The sequence below is a fragment of the Thamnophis elegans genome, chromosome 4 (assembly GCF_009769535.1).
Source record: "Thamnophis elegans isolate rThaEle1 chromosome 4, rThaEle1.pri, whole genome shotgun sequence".
Lineage (NCBI taxonomy): Eukaryota > Metazoa > Chordata > Lepidosauria > Squamata > Colubridae > Thamnophis > Thamnophis elegans.
Genome location: NC_045544.1, coordinates 68,254,208 through 68,272,423, shown reverse-complemented (window position 1 = coordinate 68,272,423; position 18,216 = coordinate 68,254,208). Strand labels below are relative to the sequence as shown.

General features: G+C 37.9%; 1 protein-coding gene across 1 annotated transcript in view; it reads left to right on the top strand.

Moving 5' to 3' along the window:
* LYST (lysosomal trafficking regulator) overlaps positions 1-18,216 on the top strand; it is a 107,023-nt gene that overhangs the window by 19,298 nt on the left and 69,509 nt on the right. The window contains exons 5-14 of the mRNA XM_032216001.1: positions 341-2,414; positions 3,399-4,371; positions 5,235-5,396; positions 6,055-6,211; positions 7,735-7,961; positions 10,555-10,621; positions 11,984-12,093; positions 14,826-15,246; positions 16,272-16,413; positions 16,894-17,067. Coding sequence (XP_032071892.1) covers positions 341-2,414; positions 3,399-4,371; positions 5,235-5,396; positions 6,055-6,211; positions 7,735-7,961; positions 10,555-10,621; positions 11,984-12,093; positions 14,826-15,246; positions 16,272-16,413; positions 16,894-17,067 — 4,507 coding nt within the window. The remainder of the gene's footprint in view (positions 1-340; positions 2,415-3,398; positions 4,372-5,234; positions 5,397-6,054; positions 6,212-7,734; positions 7,962-10,554; positions 10,622-11,983; positions 12,094-14,825; positions 15,247-16,271; positions 16,414-16,893; positions 17,068-18,216) is intronic.

The window sequence follows — 18,216 nt, the reverse complement described above, 5'->3', positions numbered from 1 at the left end:
GTAGCATTTCATATTTAAAAACTATAGTTCTTGTTATATATAACCAGAGAAAAAAAAGAAAATGGATTTGGTCAGGACACTTTTGAATTAGCTAGATAGATTATATTTATTACAAGGTGAATCTTAATAACATCCATTTAGATCATTCTAAAAACATTTAGGTGCATATATGTTGTTGACAGTTAGGTTTTGCCCTCTGTGTGGCAAGTCTTTAAAGATCTTTTAAGTAATAGGTTGGCCATATAAATTTACATCTAGATGATACTGTATGATGACACAGTTGTTTCTCAAGCTGTGAGATTCTAGTATCAATTGAAATAACCTTCCTGTTTTCTTATAGATTTTAATCTGCCCTTCTCTGTTGAAATATGTTTGACCAAAGAGACAACCCTAAGTTCTCTGAAACCTACTCAGGAAAAACCAAATATAGGAGAAAATGTTCATCTGTCTGCTCAGGCTTCTGGAAAGCTAAATTCTTCATGGAAGAACAGACGCCAGCGCAAAACTACTCATCGATATTCTGTGAGGGATGCTAGGAAATCCCAAATCTCCACCTCTGATTCAGAAGGCAATTCAGATGAGAAGACTAGCGCTATGATAAGGCACAGGAGACCACAGCTTCTGCAGCCTTTTCCAGCAAATCAGTCTAAAGAGCAATCTGTAACAAGTGGATATAACTTTCTAGAATCTGAAATGGTCCAGAGCTGTAACTATGGAAGGGAGAACTCCCAACAATTCATTCCAGTTCAAGAAGGTATTGTTCAGGCTTCAGATGAGTCAGTTACACCATCTGCCACTTATCTAGATAACTCTCCCTTTGATTTGTGTCATATCTTACTGTCCTTGCTGGAAAAAATATGTAAGTTTGATATTGCATTGAACCACAAGTCTGCATTGACAGCCAGTGTGATAGGCACTTTAACGGAATTCTTGTCTAAACTTGGAGATTGTTATAATATAAATAATGCTGCTGAAAATGAAGCTGTTTCATCAAGTTGGACAGAAGAATCAGTTGCTCTGGTTCAGAGAATGCTTTTTAGGACGGTGCTGCATCTTATGGCAGTGGATGTTAATGCTGATACTATGCCTGGTAATTTGAGAAAAAATCTTACTGATTTACTTAAAGCAGCCTTAAAAGTGAAATGTATTCTAGATGCACTATTTATTCCTTTTCCTTTAAGATCGCAAGGAACTTTACAAAACGTATTGCAAGTTAATCTTTTCTCACAGAATCGCCACAGATTCCTTCTTTTGCCCGAGTTCATAGAAGGAGTTCTGCAAATTCTAATCTGCTGCCTTCAGAGTGCAGCCTCTAATCCAATTTATTTTAGCCAAGCAATGGATCTAGTTCACGAATTCATACAGCAGCAGGGTTTCAAACTGTTTGAAACCACAGCACTCCAGATGGAAGGATTATGCGCCAGGGGCCCAGAGGTTAACACAGAAGCGTCAGAGTATCTCAAAGCGCTCATCAACAGCATTATGAAAATAATCAGCACTATCAAAAAGGTGAAATCGGAACAACTTCATCAGTCTGTGTGCACGAGAAAACGGCACAGGCGGTGTGAGTATTCTCACTTCATGCATCACCACAGAGATCTCTCAGGATTGCCAGTTTCTACTTTTAAAAATCAAGCTTCTAAGAGTCCTTTTGAAGAAACAGCTGATGGGGAAGTTCATTATCCTGACCGGTGTTGCTGTGTTGCTGTTTGTGCTCACCAGTGTCTGAGATTGTTGCAAAAACTTTCTCTGAACAGTACGTGTTTTCAGATCTTAACTGGAATCCATAATGTAGGCATATGTTGCTGCATGGATCCTAAATCAGTAATTAGCCCCTTGCTTCATTCCTTCAGATCACAAACATTCAAAAATTTTCAGCCACATATATTAAGCATCCTTAATAAGTTTATTTTAGAACAACTTGGAGGATTACAAATTTCTCAGAAAGTGACACATGCCTCTTGCAACATCTGTAGCATTGACTGTGATCAACTTGCAGAACTTGATGACTTCCTACATGGGAATGCTGCTGAAGTATCAGCGTCAAGTTCATCAGCTCCATACAGGTTTCAAGGAATTTTGCCTAGCAGAGGATCTGAAAATATGTTTCTGAAATGGGATGCCTTGGAAGCATATCAGAGCCTTGTTTTTGAGGATGATGACAAACTGCGTTGCATGCAGATTGCTAGTCATATTTGCAGTTTGATCCAAAAAGGCAATGAGATTATTCAGTGGAAGCTGTACAATTATATATTCAGCCCAGTGCTCCAGAGAGGTGTTGAGTTGGCTCATTACTCCCAACAAACTGGTGCAACTACTGCTTTTATTCAAACAAGTGGCTATCAAAAAAGATGTCTGCCTCAGGAAGTCCTTCAGATCTACTTACAGACTCTACCAATACTGTTTAAATCCAGGTTTGTTCATTTTGTTCATTGTGGAGGGGATAAATATATTTGGCCAATTTCTTCCATACATCTTCTTGGCATAATAAAATTGGAAGCTAAGAACGTAACTGGTGATAGTAAAGGAAGATGAGTAAAGATCGGCAAAGTCATAAATTCTTACTCCTGGATAGCTCCCATTTTAAATTGGCCTTGGATTAAACTTCTTAAGGTCCTACTAAGGAAATTATATTGTTGTTGTATTTACAAGATTATATTCCATACTAGATTTACATAAATGCCCAATTTTGGAATTTATTTCTACACTAAATCTATATGAGGCCACATTTATTTTCTTCTCTCTTGACAAATCTTGCATCTTTAAAGATAAATAAGCACATATGTTTTCAGATAGTTAAGGTCCTGCCAAAAGACCTCCTCAATGCTCTGAAAAACTATTGCTTCATAGAAAAATCAGCTCTTGTATTATTTGGAAATATATAAGCCCATATTCCATAATTCCCACAGTATATGTTCAAGACCAAAGTCTAGTATTCTGATAAAAGTTTGTATGTTACTATGCTTATTGCATCCCACTTCTCAGTTGCTTTTTTCATGTATGTTATTAAAAATGTAGCAATCAGTTACCAAAGCTGTGCTTTGAAATATGAATAGCATAGTATAGCATAATTTGGCAGCATAGTACATGCTTTGGATTAAAAGATCCAAATTCAGTTCTTGTCATCTCCAAGTATGGAATAGCTGCTGACTGAATCCTTTTCTTCTTCCCACTAGATTATCCTGTACTAACTACAAGAAACTATATATTAATGAAAAAATGTTTGTAAAGGAATTTAGAAGTTTAGCGTTAATAAGCCAACCCCCAATAACATATGGCATTATAGTAAATTATTTCTCTCTCTCTCTCTCTCTCTCTCTCCCTCCCTCCCTCCCTCCCTCTCTCTCTCTCTCTTTCATTTAGTTGATAACAGTTTAAAATATTTTTTTTCTCCACAGAATAATACAAGAATTATTTTTAAGCTGTAATGGAATAAATCAAATAACTGAATTAAACTACTTGGACAGTGTGAGAGCATACTCATTGAAAGTATTTGAAACATTAATATTTTCCCTTGGAGATCAGCAGACAGATCAATTGATGCCAGATGTGGATGGTTTGGACAGTGAAGACAAAGTGCCTGCCTTAGACTTGGATGCTTCTGTTCATAGACAGCAAATGGTTTCTGATGTGCCTCAGAGCCTAAGTAAATTTTATGCTGGGCTCAAAGAAGTGAATCCGAAAAGGAAGAAATCAGTCAGTCAAGATGTTCACCTCAACATGATAAACATATTTCTCTGTGTTACTTTTTTATGCGTAAGTAAGGAAGCAGAGGCTGATCGAGATTCAACAAATGATTCTGAAGATACTTCAGGTTATGATAGTACTGCTAGTGAACCTTTCAGCCATAAGCTTCCATGTCTGTCATTTGAAAGTTTGACTCTACCTTCCTTGGAACATATACACAGGGCAGCAGATACTTGGTCAATGTGTCGTTCGATCTATTTGTGTAATGCAGTATTCCAAAGACAATTCCATAGACTTGGTGGTTTTGAAGTATGTCACAGATTAATAGCCATGATTATTGAGAAACTTGGCGTGAAAGAAGAAAAGGAAGAAGGTATGCAGGAGAAACCTACTGAATTCCTTTTCAAAAATGGCTCATCGCAGTTGATAGTGAACAATGGGAAAGGGCAGTCGGACAATAATACTGATGGAAATCTTGACAATATAGGTCAACAGAAATCGATCTCTCACCAGCATTCAGATGCAGAGCAAGCTTCGACTGATGGCACTGCAGAATCAAAACATGTCTTAATGCAAGAGAATGACTGGTCGCTGCACGGCATAAGACTTTTGGAAGCTCTGGTGGCAATTTGTTTACACAGTGCAACTAATTTCCAGCAGAAGGCTGAAATGGAGTCTCTTCAGGTATGTGCCATTAAAACCTCATGAAATATTGACAATCCTGGTTCTAATTGACAGATGCTTTAGAAAGTGGATTAAAAAAGCCAGTTGTTTGGCATGTTGAAACAAGTATCTCATGACAAGCAGAATTTATAAGTTTAATGAAGTTTACCAAATGTATCAGAATGACAGAATGGCATTTCTCAACTCTCCCCAAGCCCCACAATCCATGCCATCTATTGTGCTGTGAGGTCTTCACATTCTTGAACAGCTTTGCGGAGGGGAGGGGCTGAGTGTAGTGCAGAGTTTGTGGCAAAGATAAAACCAAGGGGAAAACCTGTGTGAATAATAAGTGCAAGTAATTTGGATGAGTTGCAAGAATATAATTATAAATGGACAGCTGAGAACCAGCGTTTAAAAGGGAGTGTAATTCCTTTTAATAAGGTAATCCTGAGGAGATAGCAAATAATAATACAAAAGAGAACTAATACAAATAACTATCAAAAATGGATAGAAATATATTTCCATAAAGAAGTCAATGAGAGCAAAATAAAAACTGCCAAGGGATAAGAAGTGTACTTTCCAATTTCTGATGTAGTGGAAATTGTAGTATCCCTTACTCAAAATTAATACAATAACTTTGTAACTTTGTAGGGTTTTTAAAAATGAAACCATGTATATTATATTGGAATGCAACAAAGATATTTAGTTGGAAATAATAATTGTAATGGGAGCACAGCATATAAAAAAATCCTTGGAGAAATGAATGTTGATTCTTGTTTTCAGCAACAGTTTACCATAGAATGCAAATAAGAGAAGAAACTGTAGTTGGTTTTGATAGCATTTCCATGAATTAAAAGTGAATAATTATTTGTGCTTAAATTTAGAACATTTGTGTGGAAGATATATTACTTGAAATGAGGGAACAGTTTACTAAAGCTAGAGTAATGGAAACAGAGTTGGTGAAGCCTTTATTTGATTCTTTGCTTCGAGTTGCATTGGGAACATATTTTACTGATCTGGATCGTTCAGAAGAAAAGAAAGAAAAGGTATAACTGGCTCAAATTGCATGTTTCTTATTGTTTGTTTACTTGTCCCAGGCCCTGCAGTTATGGGGTTGCTCTTAGGCATATTACCATCCTCTTGAAATGGGTAGCATACATATTCTAGCTGAGCTACTATTGTAACTTTGAGTAACTTCCACGATTTCTACAACAATTTGATTCTTCTTTCCTGTTCTTTTTAAATACAGTCTCATTTTTCAAAAGTTTTGTAAATAGCTGGACCAGAATACTAGACTAGATAGGATTTTTAGTCTGATCTAGAATGTTTTTTTTTGGGGGGGGTGAGTATGCAAAACAACTGGGCAACCTAGGATGCATGGTGAACTAAAAGACTAAGCCAGAATGTGAATGTGAATTCCAAAAACTTACTAGTCTAAATGCTGCCTTCCCATTTATTTATTCTGCATTCCCCTGCATTTCTGTTTTGTCTGTTATATTCTTCGTACATTGAATGTAAAATATTAAGGAATGTAGGTACCTAATTGGAAGTGGGGGTTAGTATATTTAGATAGATATTTTCTATCCTGTTTTACCTGTCAATATTTCAGCATAGTTTTCAGTGCTATGAAGTCTAGAATCTATGAAAATAGACGGTAGTCTAATTTCTAATTGCACATTTTAAACTTCTGTAATGCCATGTCAGACCCATCAGTCTGAGAAGGAACCTGTGTCTCGGCCTGATGATATATCTGAAGAAGCTGATGAATCGCAATGCTATTGTTTTAAATTTTTTGCTGAAGAAAAAGGCTATGATGCTGATAGTGAAAGTAATTCAGATGACAATGAAAGCAAGGATGAAGGCAAGTACTTGAGCTCTGAGTAATCCCTTTTGCACTGAAATAGCAAATTGTAGAATATTTTTTCCATAGTTGATAATCCTAAGGTCCTTTAGGATATAGACCTGTTCAAGTGTTGTGTAACAGTTTTTAAAACTGACCCTATTAGACTTTCGCTCCTCCCACCTCCTAGTTCATCATTATAATTTGCTGTTTGAATCAGCAATTGAGAGGAACATAAAGACAACTACACCAGAGTCCTGGAAAATTCTGCAATAATGGTATTAGGAAAAAATAGAAGCAGTTACATTATTTCTTCCATTCTTGTTTGCTTCATAATTTTGTCACTCAAGAATACAACTTGAGTTTTTATTTTTTGTTTATGGGAGCTCCATGTTATAATCCAGTGGTCCCCAAGCTTTCTAGCTTTGTGGACCGGTGGGGTGGGGGAAGAGTATATGGTTCTGTGTGACCTGCAGGTGTATGTGCTCACACATGCCATGGGCACTCATGTGTACCGTGAAACTCTGTTTATGCGAGCAGCGTAATCTCTATCACTCTGGTTACAAACTGGCTGTGGCCCAGAACCGGGCCATGGCCTGGGGATTGGAGACCTCTGTTACAAACCTTATGTGGTGTTTTTTTAGTACAATGCAACCCTTTATAAACTCTCACTCAAATTGACATAACAGGGTTTGTAAGCAGCATTATTAATGAAGATGTAAATAAATAAATAAAAAGCCATCAAAATAGTCAACCTATTGTCATATAATGTACAATGCCTCTGTATCTAATTAACTCCATTTCTAAGGCCAGACATACATTGAATATGAGTGCATATGATTTACCCTTCACATTTCACTGAGAGTATGCTACAAATGGATTTGGGACTTTGGACTGTGTAGAATATTTGATTTCTAGTCATCTATTCTATTGTCAAATACCGTATTTTTCGGACTATAAGACACACCCTTTTCCCTCAAAAAAGGGGCTGAAAATCTGGGGCATCTTATACACTGAATACAGCAAATTTTTGCCTCCCGAAACCCCACGCCCTTCACCAAAATGGCCGTGCAGAGCCTGTAGGAGACTTTCAGAGTGCTCCTGGGGGCTGGGGAGGGCAGAAATGAGTGAAAAATGGGCCATTTTTTGCTCAATTTCCCCCCCCCAGCCCCCAGGAACACTCTATAAACCTTCTAAAGGTTATGAATGCAATTTATTTTGACAAAAAGCTTTTTTGGGGGGCCTCCCCATCCCCCAGGAGCACTCTACAAGCCTCCTAAAGGCTATTCATGCCTTTAAAAAAAAACTGCGAAAACGGGCTGTTTTGGGGAGGTCTTTAGAGTGCAAAAACTTTTTTTAATTTGCCTCTTTAAAACCTTGGTGCGTCTTATACTCCAGTTTGTCTTATACTCTGAAAAATATGGTAATTAACATTATTGTTGGGTATCAGGATAAGACTCACACACACAAAAAGATGGGTAGGGCAAACAGACTCTGAATAATGGAATTTCCATATATAATGATGTGCCTCTTTTTTTCCCCAGGAACAGACATTAAAAGAGAGCAAGGATGTTTTGGCTACTGCAGTGTTCCTAGTGATCTTGCTGAAAATATTATTCAAGGAGAATTGATATATCCTGAACTATGTATGCTGGAATTACATTTACTTTCTGTTGGCAGTCCGAGCCTAGAAGTGCTCACTCATGTTTTCCACAGCTTCTTGAAAGTAGTCAGGCTAAAAGAAAAAAATGCAACATTACTAATGGAACAGGTATATATCCTTGTGGCTGGATTCACACAACCCTGTGGCACAGACACAGCTTGACAAAATCCATCTATCCCAATCAAAGAAACCACATTATGGTAGTCTGGTTCAGACTCTCTTAAGCATTAAAACCAACTTAACAAAATCTAGTTGCCCAAACAAAGAGAGTAATGGCTTAATACAATGCCCCAGTTCACACAGCGTGCTACACTGCAAATTTGGAGGATTTGTGCTTGAAATTCAGTATTGCTGTCATAACTTGCATCTATTTTCCTTAGACAAGTTATCGACTTGTCCAAGCAAAATGGGAAGGAAAGCTTCTGGTGTTGTCAGGCAGGATTCTGGCTTTTCTCTCTACTTTGTTTGAATAAGCCAGCTGCCAAGTGAGTTCTGATTTTATATGTTTACCCTGTATGATTTGGACAGCCAATGCTGAATCGCTGTCACATTTATTCCTACTTTGCTTGGCTTGTCCAAGCAAATCAAGGGTGAATCTGGAGCATTGGTTTACAGATACTAAGCTGGATCACTGGGAGTACTTCCTCATGCTGCTGTAAAGAGCAGGCACCATTCCAAAATAGTAGAATTAAAAGTATGAGTGGCTATCTCAACTATAACAGATTTTAGAAATAATGCAAAACTCAACATTTTTCCTATTAGAAATATGGTTTAAAATTTGGTTGTTTTATTGTTTATTTCCAATGCATTGTTTTCTTTTATGAAGTGGGAAGAGCCTATCATTGTTTTATTTGCTAAATTAAAATTAAATAAAATTTATTAAAAGTATATTTCTTGCCCAAACTCTAAGCCTAGAGTTTTATTTTGGGAAGTCACACAAATTTATTAATTAAATTAATTAAAGGGGTCGCATCACTGCAAAATTTCAGAAGCCCAGTATTAAAACAATGATTGGCTTCTCACCACGTTCTGATCACAAACTATTTAATCCATTTTAATCCAGTTACGTTTTGGTTCATTTGAGGACATAGTTCAACATATTAGTGATGAAGAGTTTGATGCATAATACTTTACTTTAGAGACTGGCAGTAGGTTGTTTATGCTGTAAGAGTTGATGGAGAAATATTCTCTCTGTTGATGAGAACAAAAAAATAGCCTTTCAGTAACCATATTTAAGCTGTAAAAAATTTCTGTCTTGGGCTAGCAGACACTCGTTTTCATTGTCTGACTTTCTATTTGCAAAAGATGTTCACTTCACATGGAGTATAAATTTTAGTTGAGGTTCTGTTTTCCACTGTATCTCCTGTTTTATCAGATGATGTGGATAATTTTTGTTTATTATTTTATACATGGTTTTAGTTATGGGTTATGTTGTGTTAAATTGTGAACATAGTTAGAATAGAAGATGACCTATAAGTTGTTTTTATATTCATATTTCTGTCTGTTAATATATTGCTTGGACAGAAGAAGCAAGAGAGATATTCCTACAAAGCCTAGAAAAGAGGGGAATCAATTGACAATTTGAGGAACCTTCAGCATTTCAACTAGAGGAAACCTTCAAGGAATCCTTATCCTAAGGCTTCCATATCTCACACAATTGTCATTTTCTGCCTTAAGAGAATAATTAGTTCCAATGACAAGGAAGGAATGTGTTAATCCAGGAATGGTTTGTTTCTGGAAGTGAGTCTTCTGGAACACTAAGTAATCCATTGTGTTCTAAATGTGTTCATAATGCTAATCCATGGGTTCCAGATCACAGATAACTTTTTTGTAGAAAGTTCACTTCCAAAAATTGAGAAAGCATCTCTGAAATCAGGCTGTTCCAGACCTGAAATATCCCATGAAACAGTGGGATGTCATTCAAATACCAGGTTAATATTTGGTTTCAAATTCCTCCTCCTGCTAACTAGAAATGATTGCTACTGCTAGTTTAACTGTCACACCTGGCCTTAGGGAGGACTTAAAGCACATTTAAAGGAGTTTGTTGTATAAGGAGTCAAATGACAATGCACATTGTCTTATTGTTCAGTTGGATGGCTTTATTGTGTTGGGTAAACAAAGTCACTGCATGTCTATATAGAGATTCTCAATCATCCAGGTCATGGTTTCCAAAGGTGCTTTTTCCAAACATCTTCAAGGAAAAACAAAGTCCAGCTGCTTTTTGAAAAAGTACCTTTGGGAAGTCACTGCCCAGGCTTATCTCATATCTAGTCATATACCCATCAACTTTACATTAAATAGCAACACAGACATTCTTAACAGGCATGGAAACAAGAGATTGGAAATAAATGTGGGAATAATGGATGAGGCCATTTGCTGTGAAAACACTGTGTTGATGGAGAATGTAGAATTTAGAGAAGAGGTGTGAACAAGAGCAAATTGTTTCACATGTTAGACATGTTTATATATCTAGACTACAGTCTCTGCATCTTATAACTTGGCAATGAGCTTGATAATGTGAAAACATAATTACGAACTTGAGGAAACAGGGCAATACAAAGGATTTAGTTAAAAAAACATTGGGGCTGGGGTTGTTACTCATTTAGCTGTAACATATTGCTGGACAGTACTTCCCTATCACTGCTGGATATTTTATTAATTCATGATGAGTATAATTTATTTTATCTTGGTTGGTTTTTAGGGAGCTGTAAAGAGCCTTCTGGGAGGATTCCTCCATGTATTGACACAAACAGATTCCTGTTTTCATGGTGAGTTGTATATAAAAATTGATATTTCCTTTTGATTTGCTTTAACACTTGGCAGCTACTCTCATGTTCCTACTCAGTGACATATTTTCAATATATTCTAATATGAGCACAGTCTAGCAAAGCTAGACAGGTTTATGTGAGAGAGCATTACAGTAATAAGATAATTTCTTAATAAAATACTGAGATTTAATTGTGCTTTGTTTTGTTGGATTATATACAGCTTTTGTCTGTAAATGAGTATTTAATGTAACTTCATATTTGCCCCAGGATAATGATTAGATTGAGTGTAAACTGTCTTTCCAACTCTCTCCGTCTTGATCCATATTCTAATGGGTTTCAGAAGAGAACCAGTTTTAATCTTCAATTTTAAGAAAGATGTATAACCATGAGAGGGGAATCATCACTCTTAGGTAATAGCCTCTATTATATTAGGTACAGAATCAATAACATTTTGTATTGATTTTTTTTCTGGTTTGATAAATCTCTTCAGATAAATAGGTAGATATTTTAAAACTCATATAAGGAAAATGAAATAAATGACACTAATTCAAGAAAATTGATTCGTATATATTGTCTTCATAATATATGATTTACTATATAAGCATGTGACTTCAGTTGCATGTCTTAACTGGGAAATTACATTTTGCATAGATTATTTTACTTATTCTCTGGAAACTTTTGATTTTGCTTCAGTTCTACTTATTTTAGCATAGGTTTGGGTAGAGTATAGGTATGAAGCTATCTAGCTTTCCTCACAACATTGTTTAAGATAGAGGGTCTATTAGTGTCTCCCTCAAGGCGGGGGAAGTATCTCAATCTATATCACATTTGAGGTGAAAACTAATATCACTTATGTAGTTCCACAAGCAAAAGATGCTGAATATAATATTTAGTATTATTTGTAGCTATTGGAAATTGCTTTGCCTTTGTTATTCCTAATATAACCCAAAGGGTTTAAAATACATGTGCCCTTTTTTATGTCATCACTATGGCACCATATTTGTTTACATTTTTACATTGCTATGGTGTGTGTGTGAAATCTTCTAGAGCAGTAAGTCTTTGCGCTCGTGATTACACACCACAAATTGTAGCAGTGAACAAACAGCAGATGGATATGAAGCAAGATACTTCTTCCTTAATCACAAGTCTATGTAGTTGTTTTCAGTTATTTCCTCTGATGTAAGGGGAAAAAAATCTAGCATTGTAAGGATTGCTGTTGGGACAAATAAGAAAAGAAGCCTAGAAGCCACACTGAGTAGTTTATTAGATTAAATCTGTTGGATTGCATCCAATTTTTAACAGATTTAACAGAGTTTAGTATAATATGGAATAATATTTTAAAACCATGATTCTGCTTTTCAGAATGTCAGAAAATATTAGTGGATCTGCTGGTTTCTCTGATGAGCTCAAGCACATCTTCAGAAGAACTCACACTTCTTCTAAGGATCTTTTTAGAAAAAACACCTGCTACGGTAAGATTTTAACAATAAACGGAAGTACTTTGAATTGAAGTTAATTATTGATTTCATATCTGTGTTTTATTACTAAGATTGTCAAATTAGTATGTTATCCTTTAACTCGGGAATCCCCAACCCCTGGGCCGTGGCCTGGTGCCACGCCTCTGCCCTTTTGTAACCCAAGAGCACACCGACAGGCAAGTACGCATGTGTGTGCAGCTCTACTTGTGTAAGCAGCATGTTTGTGCGCACTGCTCCATTTGTGCAAGTGGCACATTTGCACGCTCAGCTCCATTTATGCATGTGCCTGCCGCTTGCACAAATGGAGCTGCACACACATACCTGCCACCTGCACCACACAATCCCTGCTCCCCCCCACATCTGTTCGCCAAGTGAGAAAGGTTGGAAACTGCTGCTGTACTGTCCCTAGTACCTCATAGGATCCCTGCTCCGGAGCTTGTCGGGTGTGAGTCCCTACTGGTGAAGTTGGACCTCAAGGGTCAAGTGGGTTTGCTGCTAACGTACCTGCCTCTCAACAGCGTTGCAGCAGCCCTCCCCTCGCTCCTCGAGTCGGTAGCCGAGCTAGCAATTGAGTTCCCCAGGCTTATGGTCCTGGGGGATTTCAATCTGCCTTCGCTCGGTGAACACTCTGATGGGGCACAGGAGTTCATGGCTTCCATGACAGCCATGGGCTTGACCTCTCGGCGGCTTTCGATACCATCGACCATGGTATCCTTCTGCGACGACTGCGGGAGGTGGGGGTGGGAGGCACTGTTTTGCAGTGGTTCTCCTCCTACCTCTCGGACAGGTCGCAGTCGGTGTTAGTTGGAGGGCAGAGATCGACCCCTAGGCCCCTAACATATGGGGTGCCGCAGGGTTCGGTCTTATCCCCCCTACTATTCAACATCTACATGAAACCGCTGGGCGAGATCATTCGGAGGCACGGGATAAGATACCACCAATACGCGGACGATACCCAGTTGTATCTGTCCGCCCCGTGCCAACTCAATGAAGCGGTGGACGTGATGAACCGGGACCTTGAAGCCGTTATGGACTGGATGAGGGCTAACAAACTGGTACTCAACCCGGATAAGACCGAGTGGCTGTTGTGTTTCCCTCCCAATAATTTGGCAGGTGTTCCATCACTCAGGCTGGGGGGTCAAACACTATACCCCTCAGACAGGGTTCGCAACTTGGGAGTCCTCCTGGACCCACAGCTGACCTTTGATCACCACCTGTCAGCTGTGACCAGGGGGGCATTTGCCCAGGTTCGCCTGGTGCACCAGTTGCGACCCTACCTGAACCGGGAGGCCTTCACAACAGTCACTCGTGCCCTTGTGACCTCAAGGCTGGAATACTGCAACGTGCTCTACATGGGGCTGCCCTTGAAGAGCATCCGGCGACTTCAGCTAGTCCAGAATGCGGCCGCGTGAGCGATTGTGGGTGCACCTCGGTTCACCCACATAACACCTATCCTCCGCGAGCTGCACTGGCTACCTGTTGATCTCCGGGTGCGCTTCAAGGTGCTACTTACCACCCATAAAGCCCTTCATGGTAGTGGATCTGGGTACTTGAGAGACCGCCTCCTGCCAATTACCTCCTCGCGACCAATTCGATCACACAGATTAGGCCTCCTCCGAATCCCATCAGCCAGTCAGTGTCGACTGGCGACTACGCGGAGGAGAGCCTTCTCGGTAGTAGCTCCGACCCTGTGGAACGATCTCCCCGTGGAGATCCGTACCCTCACCACCCTCCAGACCTTCCGCACAGCCCTTAAGATCTGGCTATCCCGTCAGGCCTGGGGTTAGATTGTAATCCGTCCCCACCCGAATGAATGAATGTTGTGTTTTATTTTTAATTATGTATCGTTATATGTTTTACTGTTTGTGTTCCCCCCCTATGGATTGTAAGCCGCCCTGAGTCCCCCCAGGGAAAAGGGCGGCCTATAAATAAACTTTCCTATTCCTATTCCTATTCCTAACTGAAATATATTAACAGTTTGCATAGATTTGGGCAAAAAAAAAATTGTTAGAAATTTAGGGGAAAGTAGCCAGGGAAGATAATTTGATGGTTTGAAAATAGTGCTGTTTTAAGATTATTATTATAGTTTAGGTTTGTTTCTTTGGCTGCATGGGTAAAGACCAATGATGGGAAGATAGCACATAGGTAAATCCCAGACATCCATTCACTGAACTGCAAACTGGCGAGCTCACTTCTTACTATACTTTCTAGATTTGCAGGATATCCTCTGTTTACCCTGCCATGCTTTTCTTCTGGGCAGGACAGTCCATATAGGGTTTATATGGCAATATCCATTTAGTACAATGGTTCTCAATCTTCTTCACCACGGACTCCCTTTAAATACATTTTGTGGTCACAGACCATGGCCATGGACCACAAGATTTAATTCAATATTTAAATAGTAACATTTTTTCATTTTAGTGGACCCCCCTGTGATGACATCAAGGCCCCCCCTAGGGGTCCATCTACCACAGGTTGAGAACCACTGACCTATTGTTTTATTTTCTCAGAATGCCTCTCTATTCTGTCTGAAGTTCAGAAACTCTGTTAGAAATAGATTATGCTTGAGGGTTGTACTTAATTTTGTAGTATGCGTCTATTAATTTCTTTTAAAAAACTTTTTAGAAAGTGAGCAGGAGCTATCAGCAAGCACATTGATACTCATAAATGTTGCCAAATATGTGGTATGATGACCCTTTGTTAATTATTTTGTTCATTTCTTTTAGGGTATCCTCCTTAAAGGAATCCTAAAGATTTTAGAGGCAAATACCAGGATGAGGCCTTTACAGCATATCGTATTTCCTTTGCACCAATTTCCAAGTTTAGGAAGCAGCCCTTGCCAAAAATCAGCCCCTACATTTGGCAGCAAAACTGTAGCATTACTAAGGCGAGCAAAATTAGTCCAATCAAAGAAAGAACCAGAGGGTGAGAGTTTGCCACACCATCTTCTCTCTCCATGGCATGTGGCTCCAATCCATTTACCTCTGGTGGGACAAAACTGTTGGCCACATATGTCTGAAGGATTCAGTATCTCGTTGTGGTTTAGCGCTGAATGTATTCCCAGAGGAAGCAGCTCCTTGGAGAAAGGCAAAAAAATGAAAAGAAGGAGCAAGTCACTAATATCACATGAAAGTTTTGATGAAGCAGGTAAGTCACACATGTAAAGCTGTGGAAATTATTAAAATTGACTGTTCCTCTGAGTGTTGAAGAGAATTAAACATTAAAACATTAAAACAATTATAAACTGCCAAAAACACAATATGTACTAAAAGAAAAAGAAATAGCATCCAAATGTGAAAAAAATTCAAAATAATGACAAGTGTCTATACCTTCCATACTTCCATCTCATTCTTGGGCAGACAGTCAGACCTTAAGCACCTTCTGGAAGGTCAAAAGGCTCAGGGTAAATCCATTCTCAGGTGGTAAGGTATTTCAGAGGACAGGTACCGTACAAAAAGGCTCATTTTCTGGGTCCCACAAAATGACAGGGACATTTGCTTAATTTTATATATTGCTTATTAATTTTGATGAGGGCTAAGATTAAGTTCTGTTATAACATTATTAGCTTTGAGGAAGCTAATTTTGGCACGGTTAGACTTTTTAATCAGTTTTTTGATGTATTTGTACTTAGTGATATAAAGATTTAAATTATCGGTACAAAAACCAAAACATTTCATTTTTGCTCAAAACCAGTTAATTGTAACTTTAAGTTAATACTTTTAATATTTTCATATATCACTGCCATTTGATCTGCTTGTTCTTTAATATTTTTCACAATTTTAATTTGATGTACTCTTTCTAAATCAGTTTGGATGAGGGTGTAAAAGTATAATTGGCCTTGCTTTGGAGGCATTCTCATTTTTTTTAATTGGCTCTCATTTTAAAATTTACATATATACTGTATATTTTAATACTTAGTAAAAAAAACACTGCAATAATTTCATTCTTTGTTACTTATACAATTGTTACGTTGTTACTTATACAGCTGTTGTAAACTTGTCTTAATTTTATCCAAATTATGAGAAATACGAAATGAAATGCTCCTGTGCATAATACTTGTGCATGTCTATAAGTTAAATTTAAAAATAAACCAAAGTTCCAGATTCTTCTCTTTTGTGGAATGATATTCTGATTAATGATACGCTTGGTTTTATCATTGTTATGTGTTACAGAAGAAAGCAAACCTGGATTTGATTACCTCAATTTGGGAGACAAACTTCTTGAAGATGGCTACCTTCATATATTTTCACTGGGCTCCAAAGCATTGATGATACAAGTCTGGGCTAATGTGAACTCAGGAGCTTTCACATTTCGGTACCATTATCTTGTTTTAGAGATGAAAAACATGCATTTGAACAGATTATTTATGCCTTTTATCATCAGGGATTTGCTACAACATCCAATGAAATGTTGCCATGTTCTGTACTTTTATGTACTCTGATTTTATCATATTGCATCGAGTTCAAACAATGAGTCAAGCACAATGTGTAAAATGATATTTCTGCTCAATCAATTTAAGTGGTTGCATTTGTGTTTTACTTGCCCTAGAAATCAGTTGGATGAAAATAGTGTTTTATAACATTAAAAATGTTGCATATACAATAGAGCTGCAGCTTCTAGAAAAATATGTTGGTCCATTGTTAAAGTGTATATCAGACTCCTGTGTTATGCCTTGATCAATAAAGCACATGATAGAACAACATAAGCAAAGTAGTATTGGGAAAGGGGTAACATATATTTTGAAAGATATTTTGATAACTTTTTAATGATTTTTCTCTTTTTTTATTTTCATAGTATGTGTATGGATCCAAATGATGAAATGAAAGCTGGATTATTAGCACAAGCTGAAACACCAGAGAATACCTTCCTTGTAGGCAAATGGCAGCATTTGGCACTAACCTACATTGAACAACCAGAAAAAAAGAAAAATATCCATGGAACTCTCTCTCTATGGATTTGTGGTCAGAGGTATGCTCTCCCAAGATTATAAATAATATACAGGTAGTTCTCAATTTACGACCACAATTGAACCCAAAATTTATGTTGTTTAGTGAGAAAATTGTAAAGGCAGTTTTGCCCCATCTCATGACTTTTTGCCACACTTGTTAAATGAATCATTGTAGTTCTTAATTTAGTAACACGGTTATTAAGCGAATCTGGATTTCCCATTGACTTTGTTTGTCAGAAGGTCACAAAAGGGGATCACATGACTGGGACATTGCAACCATCATAGGTATAAACCAATTACCAAGCAATGTAAACCATGAAACTATGGGGATGCTTCAATGGTCATAAATGAGAAAAATGGTCATAAGTCACTTTTTCCAGTGCTTCTGTATCTTAGAACTGTCACTAAATGAAATATTGTAAGTCAAGGACTACCTGTATACGTATAACTAAGGAGATCATGGGAAGCCTTGTCTATTCTTTTAAGATCTGAGTAAACAATAACATTTTCTTTGAAAAGGTTTTGCTTCTCATTCAAAAAGCTTTGAAGAACTGAAGAAGCTTCATGGATGAGAAGCAAAATGTTTCCAAAGAAACACCCCAAAAGTCTAGTGGTCTTTTGGAAAAAGCACCTTTGGGGCAACCATGACCTGGATGAGTGAGGATCACCAACTTTTCAAATGGTTTATAATTCTACAGGTCTTCAATAAAGGTTTGTTGACATTTAGACAGGGGAATATATTCCTCTCATAAAGAGGAATCATTCATCTCTGTCAACCATGGACCTGATTTAATCAACCAAGGGGCAAGAGATGAGGTCCTCAACTTTCCACATTCCACATTTTCAAGAGTCACAAACTGATGAGATTGGGACCTGCTGTAATTCTGACAGCTCCAATGCAATTTGTTTAGGACATGCCATTATATGTTATATTTCCTGTTCTCTGCTTTCTTGGTAAAGGGAATGCTGTACAGTACAATAAATTGCTTATTCTGTATAGCAGCAATGGACTCAGAGCAGTAACCTACTTTCACTAGTTGCAGAGTTAAGTGTTCAGATTCTGAGTACTGATGTACTCCATACACAGTCTGATCTATCGAGAGTCTCTCCACTGGCACTTGGAGCACTATTCGGTCTGTTTCCCTGGTAAATCAAGGTAATGATTTGGC